The 16392-nt window shown below is 41.5% G+C and overlaps 1 protein-coding gene across 31 annotated transcripts in view; it reads left to right on the forward strand.

The window, feature by feature from the left end:
- Positions 1 to 16392, forward strand: part of LOC125884463 (receptor-type tyrosine-protein phosphatase delta-like) — a 427644-nt gene that overhangs the window by 349218 nt on the left and 62034 nt on the right. For all 31 annotated transcript variants that reach the window (XM_049569458.1, XM_049569467.1, XM_049569463.1 and 28 more), the window contains one exon: positions 1699 to 1840. In XM_049569458.1, coding sequence (XP_049425415.1) covers positions 1699 to 1840 — 142 coding nt within the window. The remainder of the gene's footprint in view (positions 1 to 1698; positions 1841 to 16392) is intronic.

The following is a 16392-nucleotide window of genomic DNA, read 5'->3' on the forward strand; positions in this document are numbered from 1 at the left end:
GCAATTGGACAGAAGAAAAAGCAACTTGTGGTGTGACCCAGATACCTACATTAGCATCACGCCACATTTGCCAGCTTTATGCAAAGTGAAACGGGAAGTAGCGCTTTCACTTCGAAATATCCTTTTGCTTTGTGGCATCTTTATCTTAATGCATGTCTTACCCTCCTTATTTTGGCTGAAGCTTTGATTTCTGGTCAGCTTTAATCTGCACTTGGGCTCAATACCCATGAGAAATAACACATCATCGCAGAACACTGATAAGATTTCTATTAATTTCTGTGTCAGTCCTCGGGACTATCATGGTGTCACTTTTTCCCCTCCTCTGCTCTAGATGCCATATTTGCTTGCTACTGCACAGCAGCGATGGCTTAACGGAGCTCGGAGACCTCTTCCCTCCTCTTCTTTGCGTCTCATGCCCATAGAAATCTAATCTTATCAGAGTTCATCGCGTTTGCATTGCACGTTGTGCTGAATGCTAACACGCTAGTTTTCATTCCCTCGTTACCTCACAGGGCTTGCTGGCTGCCACCATTCTGTGCCCATTCAATCATGCACTGCCACCTCATCTTCTAACAACAACCCATTTCCTTTTCGAACACTCACTTCCTTTCTAAATTTTCTGCTTTGACTAAGAAAGGAGGCTGTTTTTTTACCATCACCTGCTGTCAGCTTGAATGTCAACACTGCTGTAGCTTGGCCAATGAAATGTTAAAGTGTATTGTTAACTAACACATGCACAGATATGTTGTGAACTTTAAAAATGTTCGTAGGCCTCTGTGTGTGTTTGTGCGTGTGTGCGTGTGCGTGTTTGTGTGTATGAAGCGGAGGTCTCAGGCCTATCTTTATTGAATCTACCTCTATGCTTAAAAGAGATTGAGTTATGACACAGGGCTTTCTAAAATCAGTGAGTATACAACATGTAGCATGCAAAAATAGCTGAATAAGCTACAACAAACACCTGTTTGTGAGCATTTTATGTGTCGTTCGTCTAATACAGTCGGTCCTGTCTTTTGTACCACTACCTCACCTCATGGTACAACTGTCCGTAACCGTTTATCAAGCCACCTTTAACTGTTTGTGCTTGTTTCTGTCCCATTGACACAATCCAGTGTGATGCATTTTCAAGGGATTGAATGTTAACTTTAAGAGTGGGACACATTCAGATTAAAATTTCACTCCACAACACGATATCAGAGCAAAAATTCTGACCACGATAACTTTCCCCATTCTTAAAGTTAGTCAGCCGCATCGATTATTTTAGCAATCAATGCACAAAGTAGTAGTAGGCAGTGAATAATTCATCTACTTAGAGACAGCATGTGTGAACACATAATAAATGGATCTAGTACATACCTACAAAGACGATGCTAAAGAAGTTTTCAAATCAAATATGCTCACTACCCACACATTATCTGTATGTATGCAAATACTGCACAGATCCTGACGTTACTTTTTGTACATATACAATATACAACCACAGTATTCACGCTATAACACAAAATCACTAGGGTTCATTGTAAGGTAAGCTAGGCAGCAGCTTTTGTTTCTGTCATAGGAAGCACATTGTGTCAGTCACCATCAGTGTCGTTAGCCAAATGTCCTCAATGGTGTTGTCTTTTTTTTTTTTCTGCGGAAGGTCCCTCACCCATTGTGAACCAAAAAATCTCCTTTAACATATCCTGTCTCTCGCACCTGCAGGTGATAGAGTTCGACGACGGCTCTGGTTCAGTGCTAAGAATTCAGCCATTGCGCACGCCCCGAGATGAAGCCATATATGAATGTGTCGCCTCCAACAGTGTTGGAGAGACGAGCGCTACCACCAGACTCACTGTTTTACGTGGTAGGTCCTTCTCTGCAACCCCAAAAAGAAAAAAAGCACACACCACTAACATGCCCCTTTTCTCCCAGCTGACCCAGGTAAGCTCACATTTCCTTGTTTTATGTCTGTCCTGTCCTCTTTTCTTTGTTTCTCACTGCCACACCGTACAGTCAAACCCAATTAGAGAATCTGGTTACACTCACGTTGTGTATTCTAACTTGATAAGATTTAGTCCATTAGCCATTTAGCCAAGTAAGTTTCCGTTTCTAAGTGACTTAAGTCATTTGCATACAGATTCCTGACACAATAATTAAGATGCCAGTTAAATTATGCAAATAGCCATCCATTCTTAGCCTGCGGTGGTTTAATGGAAAAGCTCAGCAATAATTTTCAAATCAGTCATTTTTCATCTCTGCACTTCAGCTTTGATATTCTTTTGGCTGTGCAGAAAATAAACCAGTGTATTCTCATAGGATTAACAAGCATATATTGTTTATGGTTCGCAGTCTTGTCGCAGGTTGCCTCAATGTCAGTATCTTGTGGTGACCGTTGGCTGTTAATAGCCAACACTCCTCCACACAAACGTGTAATAATCCAAGCGGGAAAGGTCAGCCACTTTGTTTACTTCCAGAGAGAATAAAAGTCAAATGACAAATATCAAGTTGGTTGACAGTGCCTCTTTTATAATAAGCACTGAGCAAAATTTTATCTTGATTACACACAACATTCCATTCAAAGGCAAATATGTGGTGGCCCTGAGCTCAAAAGGCTGAGTAATATCTCTCTAAAACATGACTTGTTTGGCTGTGAATGGAGAAAATGGCTTTAGAAAAAAAGCCTTGGGCTGCCTGAATGAGGTGTGCTCCATTATGTACCACAATTACACAACATGGCAAATGAGTTTCTATTGAGAGGGGTGCTTCCATCCTATAGAAAAAAAGCTGGCTCTGCTAGTCTCTGAAGGCCCCCCCCCCCACTCTCAGCCTCCTCTGCTTCTTATCTCACCAATGAGCCAACAAAAGGCCCTTTGCACTGTCTCCAGAGGCAGATTGAAAGAGAAAGGTGGCACGTTCACATGCAGCTCTCTCCTGTTTACTCTGGAGCACAAAGTGAGTGTGTGTATGCACGTGTGTGCACGCTCACGCACGCAATACTGTGCACATTTCCTGTTCCCGTTCGCTCTTGCTCTGTCTCTATCTCTGTTTTTCCCCTTCACACATACATATACACACATACATACACACACACACACACACACACACACACACACACACACACACCCCGATAGATAGCTGAGGGACGGGTATAGAAGCAGCTCTTCCCGGCTCCACGGCCTAGCATTAGCATGTTTATTACCATTTCCATTTTGCTCTTCTGCTCACTCTCCTTTCCCATCAATGTATTGAAGGTGAGTAGAGGCCTATCACGGACCCCCCAAAAAATAGAAAAACAGAAAAAGCTCTTTCTTTCTCGGTTTTGGTGCAAATAAAAAGAGTGTGCTCCCTGTCCTCACACTGCCTCCCGTGGATACATAGAAACCCTCAAAATTAGGTAATAATCTGCAACATTTCTATATATGTTTATTTCACCACCCTCTGTCACCACATGCTACAACACAATAGGGATTCAGCCTCTGCACAGTTTGTGCCATTACATTCATAGACTTCTGGTGTCTGGTAGGTCTCACAGAGGAAATGTATTGTTATGCACACTGGAAGTGCAAATAATAAATTAAAAATCAGAATAATAATTATGAGCAGTGATAGCAGTCATAGTTTGGCAGACAAAGGAAAGGAAGCAAGATGAAAATCAAACATAAACAAAAGGAAAATGATGCCACAGTGCCGGCCACAGACAAGAATATCAAGCATCACCGTAATAAGATAAACTCCAGCTTGCCATATTATTTGAGTTTCCACTTCAACAGTTGCAGACAACAACAACACAGCCAAACTGATTCCCTCCCTTCTTCAAAGACCCAACACAGGGATGACTCCGAGGAAGCTGGGAGTAAGCTGACACACTGTACTGTGAGGGCATCTTACTGTATGGGCAACCTGAGGTAACACAAGGTTACCTCAAGGAGGCATTATATATTATTTAGGAGACCAAAAAGCTCCCTCCTTCCAAAACTACTTCGTACAGTACAATAAACACAGCACTGCTGGTTTGCTACTCATCATTCCACATGACATAAACTGCAGTTTGAAAAATGCAACTGCACATTTTTTAAGTCCGATCTGTCACCATGACCGGCAGAAATTATTTCTCTCCTCCTTTTGGCCCTTTTAGTGGAGAAACACTGAACTTGCACACAAGTGTGTGATGCAGGATTGGAGAGATAAATAAATAAGCAAACACAGATAAGTGCTACTACGCCAGGCCTAATACATATAAAGTGACTGTTCGTTTAGTTCATTTGGGCTCCAATGGTCTGTGGAAACGACTGCAAAGCATCTGTTGTGGGAAGCTCGCCACAGGGGGTGATGCCTAATTCCATGAAGGAAAAGCACATTGTTGTAATTGCCATGCTATGAGGAGAGAGGACTCGAGGTGACAAATCCAAAGCACTGGGGGATATTAGTATTCGGATGGGTCTCTAACTTGATGGGAAGTGCCATTAGTAATGAACTTCCAGGCTTAGGGAAGCGATTTGCATGAAAGGCGAACCCTGAAACGTAATGATGTTCCGAGTCAAATCTGCTAGGCCATGGCACGAGCCACGGGTTTCCTTAGTGCACTTTTTTTTTTGCGCCCTCTGTTTTGATTAACTACGAGATGACCCGACTCATATGCGACTTGTGTCTTTGAATTAAGGTCGTCTTGATTTGCTTTGTAATTGAGAATGACAGGCAGGGATTGAGAAACGAAGGAACAGCACATTTTGGGTGTCATGGCTGAAATATGATTTCAGTGAAGTGGTGTTTGATCTCATTTATGAATATGCCTCTGTAAGATTTCTGCGTATCCACATGCATCAACAGAGACTCTCTAATAAGAAAACCTGTCACTAAAAAATGTTAGTACAGTGGGATCTACTTTGTACACTTATAACCACAAGTAAACAAAAGAAATACTTGAAAATGTCGCCAAAATGCCTCACAGGGTCTAGACTCTCTGCCAGCAGTAGTTCTAGCAGAGTGATGTGTGGATTTGAGTGCTGCAGTTCATGATTCAGGCATGATTAAGGATTTATATTGCATCCTCACACTCCCATTATGCTGTCAACAGCCATTTCCTGTGCCCCACACACAAGCGTGCAAACTTATGCAGCTGTGCACAACTTGACAGTGGGAGCGGAAAATGGGAAGCCGCTCTCCTGTGACGGAAAAACAGAATGCATCATTTCCATTTGTATGGAATGGTGCAATGGCACGGTCAAAGCCGTGTAGCTGAGACGGATCTTTCCACATACAATGAAAGGGCTGCTACATGATCAGTGATTATTCATAGACAATGTATGCGTTCGGCTCTTTGTCACTGTTTGGAGAGAAATGGTCTCCACACTTAATACAACACACCAAAAGCTGCCTAATTTATATTCCAAACTTACTTAACTGATATCCATAAGATGCTGGTCAAAGTAAACTGTGTGGACCTGCGTGCACTGCAAAAACCCATAGAATACTGTGAAGGGTGACTGATAAAGATAATTTAAAATGTGTCTTAATGCTCATCCCTAACCATCGTTTTTTAATCTGTATGCTCTTGCACCGTTTTCTCGATGTATAATGCTTTCCGTCTAACAAGTGCAGAGTGAGGGATGAACAAAAGCTGGTCTGCATGCTCAAATTGCTTAGCAAGATAAATGCTGTGTCAGCTGTCTCGGACTGTCGGAGCAAGGGATGCAGTGGGGATGAAGCAAGTGACCATTGTGAAATTACTGCAGGGGGCCAGCAGCTACCATACAATTCGCCGGTTTACTGGCAGGAGCTCTATAGATGGCGAGACCTGGGATGCCACACGGAACACTCAATTTTGTTCGAGAAATACATTTTTTCCTCTAAAAATGGTGCTGTGGAAACATGCTGACTCACTGTAGGAGTTTAACTCTTTTGTTACATAGAAAACACTGATATTTGTAAACTTCCTGGCATTTTTAGGTCTGAGGGAATTGTATAACCTAACTGGCTGGTCCACTGTGAAGCGCAATCAATACAGAGTCCTCCTCTAAGACTATGTAGAAGTGTTAGACATGATTTTCCTTGTCATTATATACTAGTGTTTCATAAGCTACTAGGGTGTTCGCAGCTTTTTCATGTGAATAAGTAGTCATTTATTGTTATTTGTGGCACATTTTTCCCAGAACCCAACGTGCTTTTTCCTCTCTCTCACCTCAGCATGCTGAGACAAATAGTGACTGAGTGCAACCAACTGCACAGACCATCAATTATCTTCACGTCCATTAGATGTTTCATAAAGTATCCACAGGCAGAGTTATTGCTTGGGATTTGGCCAATACTGACTTGATGCTACTCTCCGCTCAATTCCCAGCTTCACTCTCTCATACGTCACAAAAATGGAGCACATGATGACAAGTTCTTCATTATTGTAATTAAAAAGATGGAGTTGACTGTCCTCACAGAAATCGATCTCTTCTTGGTAAAAAATAAATAAATAAAAAAACAGCCCCCCACACCCCTTTATATCTAACTGCGTGGTTAATCGTGAAAGCCAATCAGTATCTGCATAATATGCGAGATGATTTAAGGCATAACCGCTGCCAACAAGATGAATGTGAGACCCCCCTTGGACCGCACACTGAACATGATAGATAACTCTGCACATGTTGTGGCTCTGTATTTGTTTTAATAAAAGTAAACACAGCCTCCTGAATTAATAATTATTGATTCAGAGAAATGAGGAAAGTGTTTCTTGTTTGTTTTCTTTTTCCCTCGCTGGCCTTAAGATTCCGCTGTTCTCCACAGTGACCTCACAGTGCTGGCAAAGTAATTAGGTGATGAGCGATTTTAAAATGCAAACTGCAAAACACATCTTGTGGTGCTGCACTTTAAGAGTAAATAACAAAATATGAAAGGGTAAAAAGCCTGGAAGAATAATTTCTGTGCAAATCAACATCTTTGATACCGTATGGTATATAAAATAAACTTAAAGACTAAAGCCCTTTCTACACAGAGATCATTCTATAGAGCCTCTACGAAGTCCCTTCTTTGTGCAGCCTTTGCATTTTTACACAGAACCAAACAACAATGGCATCATGCTGCTCCAGTGTGTGATTTTTAGACAGCGTGCCAACATCACGAGGCATGATGAGCGTGACATGTAACAACAGCGTTAGCCTCTAGTGTGACATAAATCATACATGTTGGCAACACTCTAACAATAACAACAGCATTAGTATGGCAACAACAATAATTTCCGTCCCTGTTATGTGGTGGCTGATCCTGATCCTCTGCTCAGCGGGTAAGGAGCTCCCAGATCTCACTGTTTTCCCAATTTGTGGACATTTTCTTCCTCTCGTCTCTATCAGCTAGTTTTTAAATCTCCCGAGGTGGTCTTAATGTGGTCTTAATGTCATTATACCATAGGATATTCACCCTCAGTAACAGACATACTGCTTACACTGGGGAGCAGTGGTACTCATGCATAGAATACACTATCAAATACATGGCATTCCTAGAATTTAGGAATCTTGTTGTTTTCAGCAGTGTAGATGCATGAGTTTGGCGCAACTGTGGGCATCAATAAAGTAAGTAATAAGCTTGATGGCATACAATTACGATAGATTGGACAATTTGGAACCAGCTCATGTCAGCATGCCTCCGTTTAACAGCCATACATTCACCATCGTCGTTTAGCATGTTAGCATGCTAACATTTGCTTCATCCTCCAAAAATAAATGTATTTGTGCCAATCAGACAGTTAGCTTGATAAACTACTATCTGAATTAGTGCACATTACATGATAGACTATAAGACAGAACATGAAGCAGAAATATTCGACTGCCTGTACTGGAAGGGACATAAGGTTATAAAATGAATAGTGTGTAAGTCTGAGCCAGGTAGTCGAGGGGTGCTAATGTTAGTAGCTTTGATCTTAGCTGCACTCAAAAGTCATTTTCTACTAGATTAATTGGGTACTGCAGGGTCATCCTTAATGCATCTAATGATCTTGAGAAACTTTCCAAGCTGTGTAAAGCTGCTCGCTAATTACAACCAAACAACTTTGGACTGAGGAAAAAGTGATGTGGCAAGAATGGATTTTTTTGGGTGTAATTAGTCGTCTATACATTATTACATTAGTACAGGAAAGATGAGTGGGGTGACTAATTAGATGTTTTATTGCTGCATGAATGGAAAAGGGGGACAGAACCTTACATATTCTCATCACAAGTTTCATCAGAGTTAAACATGTGGCCTCAATATAGTAATTTCCATAATAAAACAATGCCACCCACTGCCTGCTGTGACACCCATCATCTCCCACAGTCGATTTTGGGGAGAATGCCCATCTGATAAATTTTGAAAGCCTGATATAACCCCATTTTCCATTAGGGCTCTTTGTGAGCCAAGAGGTCCTTCTCTGCAGGATGTCAGCAAGCATGAATAATCTCTATACTCCCCTCTCCTGTAGCAAGCTTTTAGCTATATCAATTATTGAAATGGCCTGTGCTAGGTTTTCCTTTTCTGAGGAGGAAGTGAACTTGTATGAAGTCGGTTTCCTGAGACATTTATACCGCAAAGACTCCCAGAGTACTCGTCTGAGTCTGATGATACCATGTTCAAATTGAAGAGTCGCGGGCCGTGACCCATAAAGTTATCTGGCACTGTCATGCACAAAATGCTAAAAGTGATTAAAGCTCAGAGGATTTTGTGGAAGCAGTCTGACAGCCGATGGGATGCTTTCTTGCTAGTAAAGTAATACACACCTCCACATACACACATAAACAGTCTCACACCGTCTTTTTTTCCCTTGACATACACAGACTTTGGTAAATGATATGCCATGGTATTAGAAACGCCCATTTGATCATAGTGACCTGCCTGCTTCTGAATGTATAGTACATGAAGGTTAATGAAGCAACTCAGTGTCTCACAGTTTTGCCTTCTGTCTTTTTTTCCTGCCCGGTCGGAAGACTCACCTGGTTGCTGATACTCTCTTGAGCCCCTGCTGGCTCCAGCTTCTGGCCTTTATCAGCTTCCCCTGAAAACACAAAACAAATACATCAACCTAAATAGTTCAATTTTGTTTTCTGATCGATATTGACACAAAAACATATATTTTATTTAACTTTGACACATCAAGCATCATATAGTCATCGGAAGTGGGCGGTAAGAGGGCGGATATACAATGAATAGGCCTGAAACAGAAAACAGAACAGATGTCTGGCAGTATATGCTTCATCATGACAGGGGTGTCTCTAAGGAGAAGGCAGTGTGTGGTTGTTTATATATTCTCTGCCCCGTCCTCTTTATCTGTGAATGTTTAATGCACTCAAGAGGATCAAATGAGGGTTGATGGACTGTTAAGAAAAAGCTAGAAAAAAAAGAAGAGGCTTCCTAAGGTAGGTTTCATGGAGTTGAGAAAAATAAGCGACATCCATTTTAGCTTTGTGTTTGGCAAATAGCTCAAAGCATTGTCAAATAGTTCTCTTCCTCCTCCTTTGAATATTACTAATAATAACAGAAAAAAATGCTGATGGGAGATAAGATGACAACAAGAGAAGTTTTTTTTTTCCTTTCCCCAACTCTGAATAAATGGGGCACTGTTTTCTAAAGTAAATGGAATCATTGCTCAAGGTAACAACCAGCAAATGGAATATGCAAAGTGAAATCCTGAAGAGGGTGGGAGAGAGACAGAAGGCAAAGAAGGCGGGAGACAGACAAAGACAGATTGAGGGAGAGTCTTTAACATCAAGCATCTTTTAAAGTCTCAGATGAGCCTCGGCTGGATCGAGGCATATCAAGTCAGTGAGTAAGGCAAATTCAAAAGACAATGGCAGTGTGGGAGAAAGACATGATTGTAGGTAGGAAAGGTCTTGAAATCTCCCTTTCTCCATCTCCACCTTCCCCCTAGGTGATCTTTACTCAGAACAGTACATCTGGCTGAGCTGACGTGTAGTCTGTAAAGCAAGAAGAGGGTGGGTGGGTGGGTGGGTGGAGGTGTGGGGTGGTGTGGAGTGGGGGGGGGGGGCATCTGAGCGTAAATGGAGCTTTGTGCCTGGCTTCCTGCCTGCTTTGCTGCTTGCCCAGCCAGGCCTGTAGAGAAAGGCCCCCTCTCCGCCCTTCCTGCTTCATCTCTCCTTTTCATCTCCCTCTTTACCCATCCATTTTAGCACTACCCCTAAGGGGCATCCGACACTAACACTCACTCTCTGCTTTCATTCTCTTCCTCCAACTCCCTTCGCTTATGTTGTAAATGGAGGAATATCACAGCTAATCCGTCATGTTTATGAATGACATGGGGCCTAGGGAGAGTAGGGGCGCCTTGCCAAAAGTGGTGTACATCTCTGTTGCATGCCCTCTGCTTGGCTGATCCAATCTGCCCCAGCAGCGATGGCCATAAAAAACGCCTATGGGGGATGGCAGGCTTGGAGGAACACTGGGCAGGGTAATTTTGAAGCATAACTCTCAAGAATTTCTGACCTGGATTGAGTTTTTCAAATTCCACCCAAATTCCAACCAAAATCCCAACAGCTGCTTCTGTATCGAGTTTCCTGTGAGTGTAAGGCCTCCCAATACAGCTGTAAAGGGAGATGACATCCCATGACCGTCTACTCTGTTTTCTAGCAATACCTGAAAACTGCAAATGTGCATTCTGTCTTTCAGGGTGAAGTATGTGATCCACAAATGAAATTGCCTTGTTTAACCATACTCGTGAAGAGATTTTTAAGTGTTTAAAAGGCATAATGTACCATGACACCAGTTTGTCGACTTAAGAGTTTTACAACTAGTTTTCCAATGTCATTGAGAATGAGCAACTGCTCGAATTGTTCGTCTGTGAAGGTTTTTCAGCAGAAAAAAGGCCTGGTGATTAATAGATTGACTCTACAATGGTTCCCTCATAATCTCAGGCATTAGGCAAGGGTTTTTAATGACAAATAAGCAGCATTCAATTAATTATACAATCTCAAAGGGGATTTATGGAAGAAACAATCAGTGCAGGGCAAAGGGGGAAGCGATGCTATTTTTCACCGAGACAGAGTGCCATGAACCTCGGGTTATAAGGGCTTTCTGTGCCTTCACCTTCCCCCTCCTGTATTTCGTTCCAACGTTCATCATCACAGCAGAACACGCTGGGTAGTATTTCACAATCCATTCTTGTTTTGCTCCTTTAGGCAACAAGGGCGAAATAAAATTTTAGTGGATACTAGATGGTCCCTCGTTGTCTGCCCTTGGGTATTAGCAGTTTTCTCAAAGAGACTGTATTTGTTCAGCAAATTACTGAACTACCTTTTAGAGGTACCAAGCCAGAGAGACTTAATGCCACTTTGTGTTGGAGTGGGCCTGCTCCTCTTAAAACTCGATTATAGTAAATTGGAATTAGCTGTTTGAGCCAACTGTGGCACATTCACAGTAATATTCATTAGTGTGCTCCATACCTGTAGAATCAACTAATGAACTAAACTAAAGCATATTTTCCTCAGCCCAGCTTTTCCACCCCTCCTCCTCTTTTACTGCTGATTTCTGTTGCACTGAAGAACCCAGTTTTTCACTACACAAAATGCAGTATAATGGGGCACATTTGTAACTAGAATTACCGCCTGGGGTTGTATGCCTCCGCCAACCAGTCAAGTAGCAGTTTGTATCCATGTCTGTCCAGACTCATATAGCATACGTTGTGAAGTGAGGTTTATTTTTTGGTGAACGAGGATGCTTTGCATACATCCTCAACCTGGTAGCATGGAAGATCTATACAATCAGCACAGTTTCAAGGTGGGCACCCAAGATTAGTGTCACCAATTCAGTATCTGACCAAATGTCTCCCCTTGTGTTCCTGAGTTATGCCATTGATCAGTAGCCATAAAAGTGTTTTTGCAGAACATGATGATGTCACAGTCTCATGGATATAAAATATCATCCCTTCATAATTTTATTCTGTTTGACCTTTTTATGAAATTTTGTTAAAATCAGCGTAGGAATTCTTGAGTTATGGCCAAAAATGTGTTTGTGAGGTCCCAGTGACTTTTGACAATCAAATTCTAATCAGTTTATTGTTGAGTCCAAGTGAATGTTTGTGCCAAATTTGAAGAAATTCCCTCCAGGTGTTCCTGAGATACTGCATTCATAAGAATGGGACAGACTGGAGGTCACAGTCACGTTAACCTTTTACCACCAGTTTATAATCAGTTTATGGCTGAGTCAAAGGGGATGTTTGTGCCAAATTTGAGGAAATTCTCACACAACGTTCTTGAGATACCATGTTCACGAGAATGGGAGGGACAAATGTATGGAAATACAGATGTACAACCTGAAAACATAATGCCGCCTGTGTGGATGTCACTGATGTTCTAGTTTTCTGACAGACTTAGTGTGGGTGGAACATGTAGTAGGTTTTCTTGTTGTTTTCACCTTCCCTCATATGGTTTATAAATGACTGATTTTTCTCTGTGAAAATAGGGCCTTGTTACACATTAGACACATGCAGACACATACATTAACTTCGAGGGAAAGCCAAGTATCCTTTTTCTGAGGTACCCACTCTATCAGTGTTATTTATGAAGACTGAAACATACATTTATATCCTCAGTTGAGATAAATGGATCATGGGCTTCTACAGCAAACATGAACTCGCCAGCACTCTGCTAGATACAACAGGCTTAGTTTTGACCTGCGAGTCCTGCACTGGCACATTTGTAAACCTAAACTGGAAAGCAGTCATGCCTTGCCACTTAACGTTTTCTCCTATCAGTTTATCTAAGGCTTTGGAACATAAAATACTGCAGCCCCAAGCATATAATTGGGGCATGCTCTCACATTCGAGCTTCTCGGGAGTCTTTTCCAGTCGGCGCAATAATAAAAACCACATCAGTCCAGACACATGCCATGTTTTAAAACAATTTGAAGGTTGACTCGGAGTTCACTAGCCTGTGAACCCTTAAAAAAACAACTTGGGGAAGATGTATTTCGGAATTGTCCCCCACCACACATCACTGTTTGCCTTATTAGATGGAAGTGCTGAGCATTTTGTTTTCCCATTATTGGATTACTTAAGCAATATCTACCCAGTGCAGGTGCCAGGAGGCTTATTTGGGAAATCTGGCTCAAAGGAAGCTCTGGGGGAAAACCTAATCTTATTTAGACTGGACAACATATGTGCCAGACAGCACTGGGATGTATCAATGAGATAAATACAGGCTTTGGATTCTCTGAGGGCATTTAGGGAAAATTCAGGCATTTCAATTCGTCATTTCTTCTTTTTGCTCAGCAAAGATGCACATGTGCTTTTATACTCTGAATGCCTGTCAGACTTGTTGCCCTCTAAATGAATGTCTATACCTGCAACTCATGAACAATACTTTATGGGTCGTCACTTTCAATTTTATCTTAACTATTGCAAGTTTGCTACCCGAGGCAGTGATAAAACAATCAAAGGCTGGCAACAATGTCCAAGCATGTGTGCAACAATCATTATCAGAAAGTGTTGCATCTAATCCAGGTCAAGGTCTACATACTGTAGCCATTTATCAGCTGTGTTGTTCAGTGAAAATTGAAAATAAGGGACACAAGTTAGACAAAGTATCAGGATGCCCTAGTCCCAGGGTCAAAAATTGATGTGGGGACAAGTTTCACCTCTGCAAAAGTTTATAGGCAGAATGATGGATGGAGTGTTGTGTAAAGCAACTCTGTCTGAGTCCAAGTTTGAGATAGTTTAACCAAGCTGCAGGTAGCTGATAAAGCAAAGGGTGGGCTCAGATTTAGAACCTGTCAATCATTAGGCACTAGATTGGAGAAGTACACCTTTTTAACCAGAGCATTAAGTGTACCTTGTAAGTAGAGCAAGGAAATCAACAACGATGTGGGTGAAAGTGGTGAAACATTAGAGAGAGGGAAAGAGAAAAATAGAACAGATGCCGTCATAGAATTGGCACAAAATGGAATTGCTGTCTGCCTTTGTTAATCAAGAGCTCTTACGTTTGGTTGAGTAATTTTGTTTGTGTGAAAACAAAAGCATAATTAACAGTTCCCTCTCCCATGCCAAAGGAAAAAAAAATAATTGAATACGTCAGTTGAACAGGAGCCGAACAGAACATTTTGTTGAAGAGGATTCAGGTCGTCTCTGAACGGATGTATTAACCAGCCCTGCAACAAATTTTTAGAGAACTGTAAACAAATTATAATGGACAATGTTGCCGTGTTAATATGTTCGAAATCAACAACCTCAATTTGAAAAAAAAACTCCATGTCACAAAATGTCTGCTCTGAGATACTTATAATTTATCTATGTGTATGTGTGTGTATGTTTGTCAAGATTTGATTTTCTAAGATGCTGATGCACTACAAGTTTTTCACCCATAACCTTTAATTGTGTATGGAATTATTTTCTTCATTAATTACCTTTTACTAGTTTCTAAAACACCAAGTCCTAATTCAATCTAGGTCAGCTAATGCATTAGCAGGCCATGAAACAGGCCAATTCCAAATGATGTCCTTGTGAGCAGCAAGAGTGCTGTATGATTAACATGATTAGCACCCTAACCCTGCTAAATTCTCCCATCTTCTTTCTCACTTCTTTTGGATTTTTGAGCGTGGAAAGAGCTTTAATCAGTGTCCCTCAACTTGAAATTATATGCTATGGTGCGGTGGTTTTGACTCGGGCTGCTGAGAAAAATAAGCACTGCTGTCACACTCCATGGGTAATGTTTTGTGGCTCGTCTTTTTGTTCTGCCTGAAATCTTATCTGGGGAGGGGGAGCGAGAATCAGATTGATTCCTAAACTGGGCAAGGATAATCTTTAGGGCAGGGGAAAGAGAGTGTAAAATGTAAGAGTGTCGACTTGAAGACATCTGCCCCAAATTCCCACACTTCCATAATCCAGCATCTTTTGGCGAGGAGAGATCCTCAAACAACAATACGTCTTGACACACACTTTTCTCCACCGCGCTGCCACAGCAAGTGACCTGTGACAGCCCCTTTGAGGAGATTGTATCCACTCAAATACATCCAACAAATATATCTTATTATGGCTTGCAGTGATTTTCCCTGAAGAATAACCTCAACTGTGGGGTGAAAAGTCTTGTTCCGCCTGGGAAGAAAAGGGTGGGACCAAATCCAATCCTTGTGCAGCAACCACGGAACAAAAGCCAGAATGTGACCGGAAAGGTTTATGTTTTTATAGTGCTTCACTTGGAACGTCCAGTGCAACAAAGGTTTATTTTCCTCTTAAATTCCTTTGTACTCATTCAGTAATGTTGCTGCTAAATGTGATTTCAGTGACATAAAAAACATCTCACTTAATGACTGAAAGGTCAGATTTACAGTTTTCTCAACATCTTTATGCTAATGTTGCATTGCATTTTAATGTTAATCATCATTTACAATACAATACCAAACCTACTCCAGTTAAAGCTTTAAACCTACAAGCTTAAGCACATGCAATATGAGCAGTCTATTAATATTTGGCAACACCAACCCACTGGGTACAGTAATTGCTTCATTCAAAACCTGTGCTCTGTGAATAGTCCATCATTCACCAAATAAAAAACGGCGCCCACTGTATGCAGTGGCAGGTGCACTGCAGGTGTTATGCAGGAGAGAAGAACATGCTTTTAATTTGGTTTTCTGGAGCCACAGTTTCCCACAGCTGTCAACATCTTAGCAGATAAGCGCAAGCAAACATCCTGGCCTTAGTTTTACTGTCTGCTTGCACTATCTTTTTAATGAATTCCACTCCATAGATGTAACTGCATTAGTCTTGTAATACCTTGTAAACATCACCTCCGACTGCACATACACACAAGTGCCTTGGTGTAGCGCTAACTGAGCAAACATGTAAACAGTAACAGATCACATTTGAATGGTACCTTTATCTGTTGAGACTCAATTAGGCTTATTTAATTAGAGCCTAAACAAGGAGGATATTACTTGAGTTTGTCACTCAAGCCACTACACCACAGCAGGTAAGAAGTTTACTTTGAGCTGAGGCTGCGAGTGTATGTTTTTTGGCACCGACTGCAATATGGCGACACATTGTGCTGAATTTATGCTGCACTCGAGCACCATTTCAGAAAAAAGGCCGCTGTTTTCATACGAGGAAAATGTGATTTCACGTGCGCTCGTATTTTGTATGAGTGATCAATAGATATAATCTGCTAATGGGTTGAGTTTATGTCCAGTGGCCTTATGTCTTCAGCAGAAATCTGCTCACTGAGGTACTTTTTGAGCCAATGTCCTTTTTATACTCCTCCCATACTTGGCACTGCACACTCATATGGCCTGATAGCCTGGCAGTGGCTAATGTGTGCAAATTGTCATTGGGAGTCTTTTTATATCAAGCACCAGTGCTCAGCACTTCTCTAGAAGGTGACTTCAGCATTTCTCTCCCTTCCATCTCATTTAGTGTGTAGATCCATTGTTGAATATACAGTATGGGTCTGTAAAGCAGAAACTGCC

The sequence above is a fragment of the Epinephelus fuscoguttatus genome, linkage group LG23, assembly GCF_011397635.1.
Source record: "Epinephelus fuscoguttatus linkage group LG23, E.fuscoguttatus.final_Chr_v1".
Lineage (NCBI taxonomy): Eukaryota > Metazoa > Chordata > Actinopteri > Perciformes > Serranidae > Epinephelus > Epinephelus fuscoguttatus.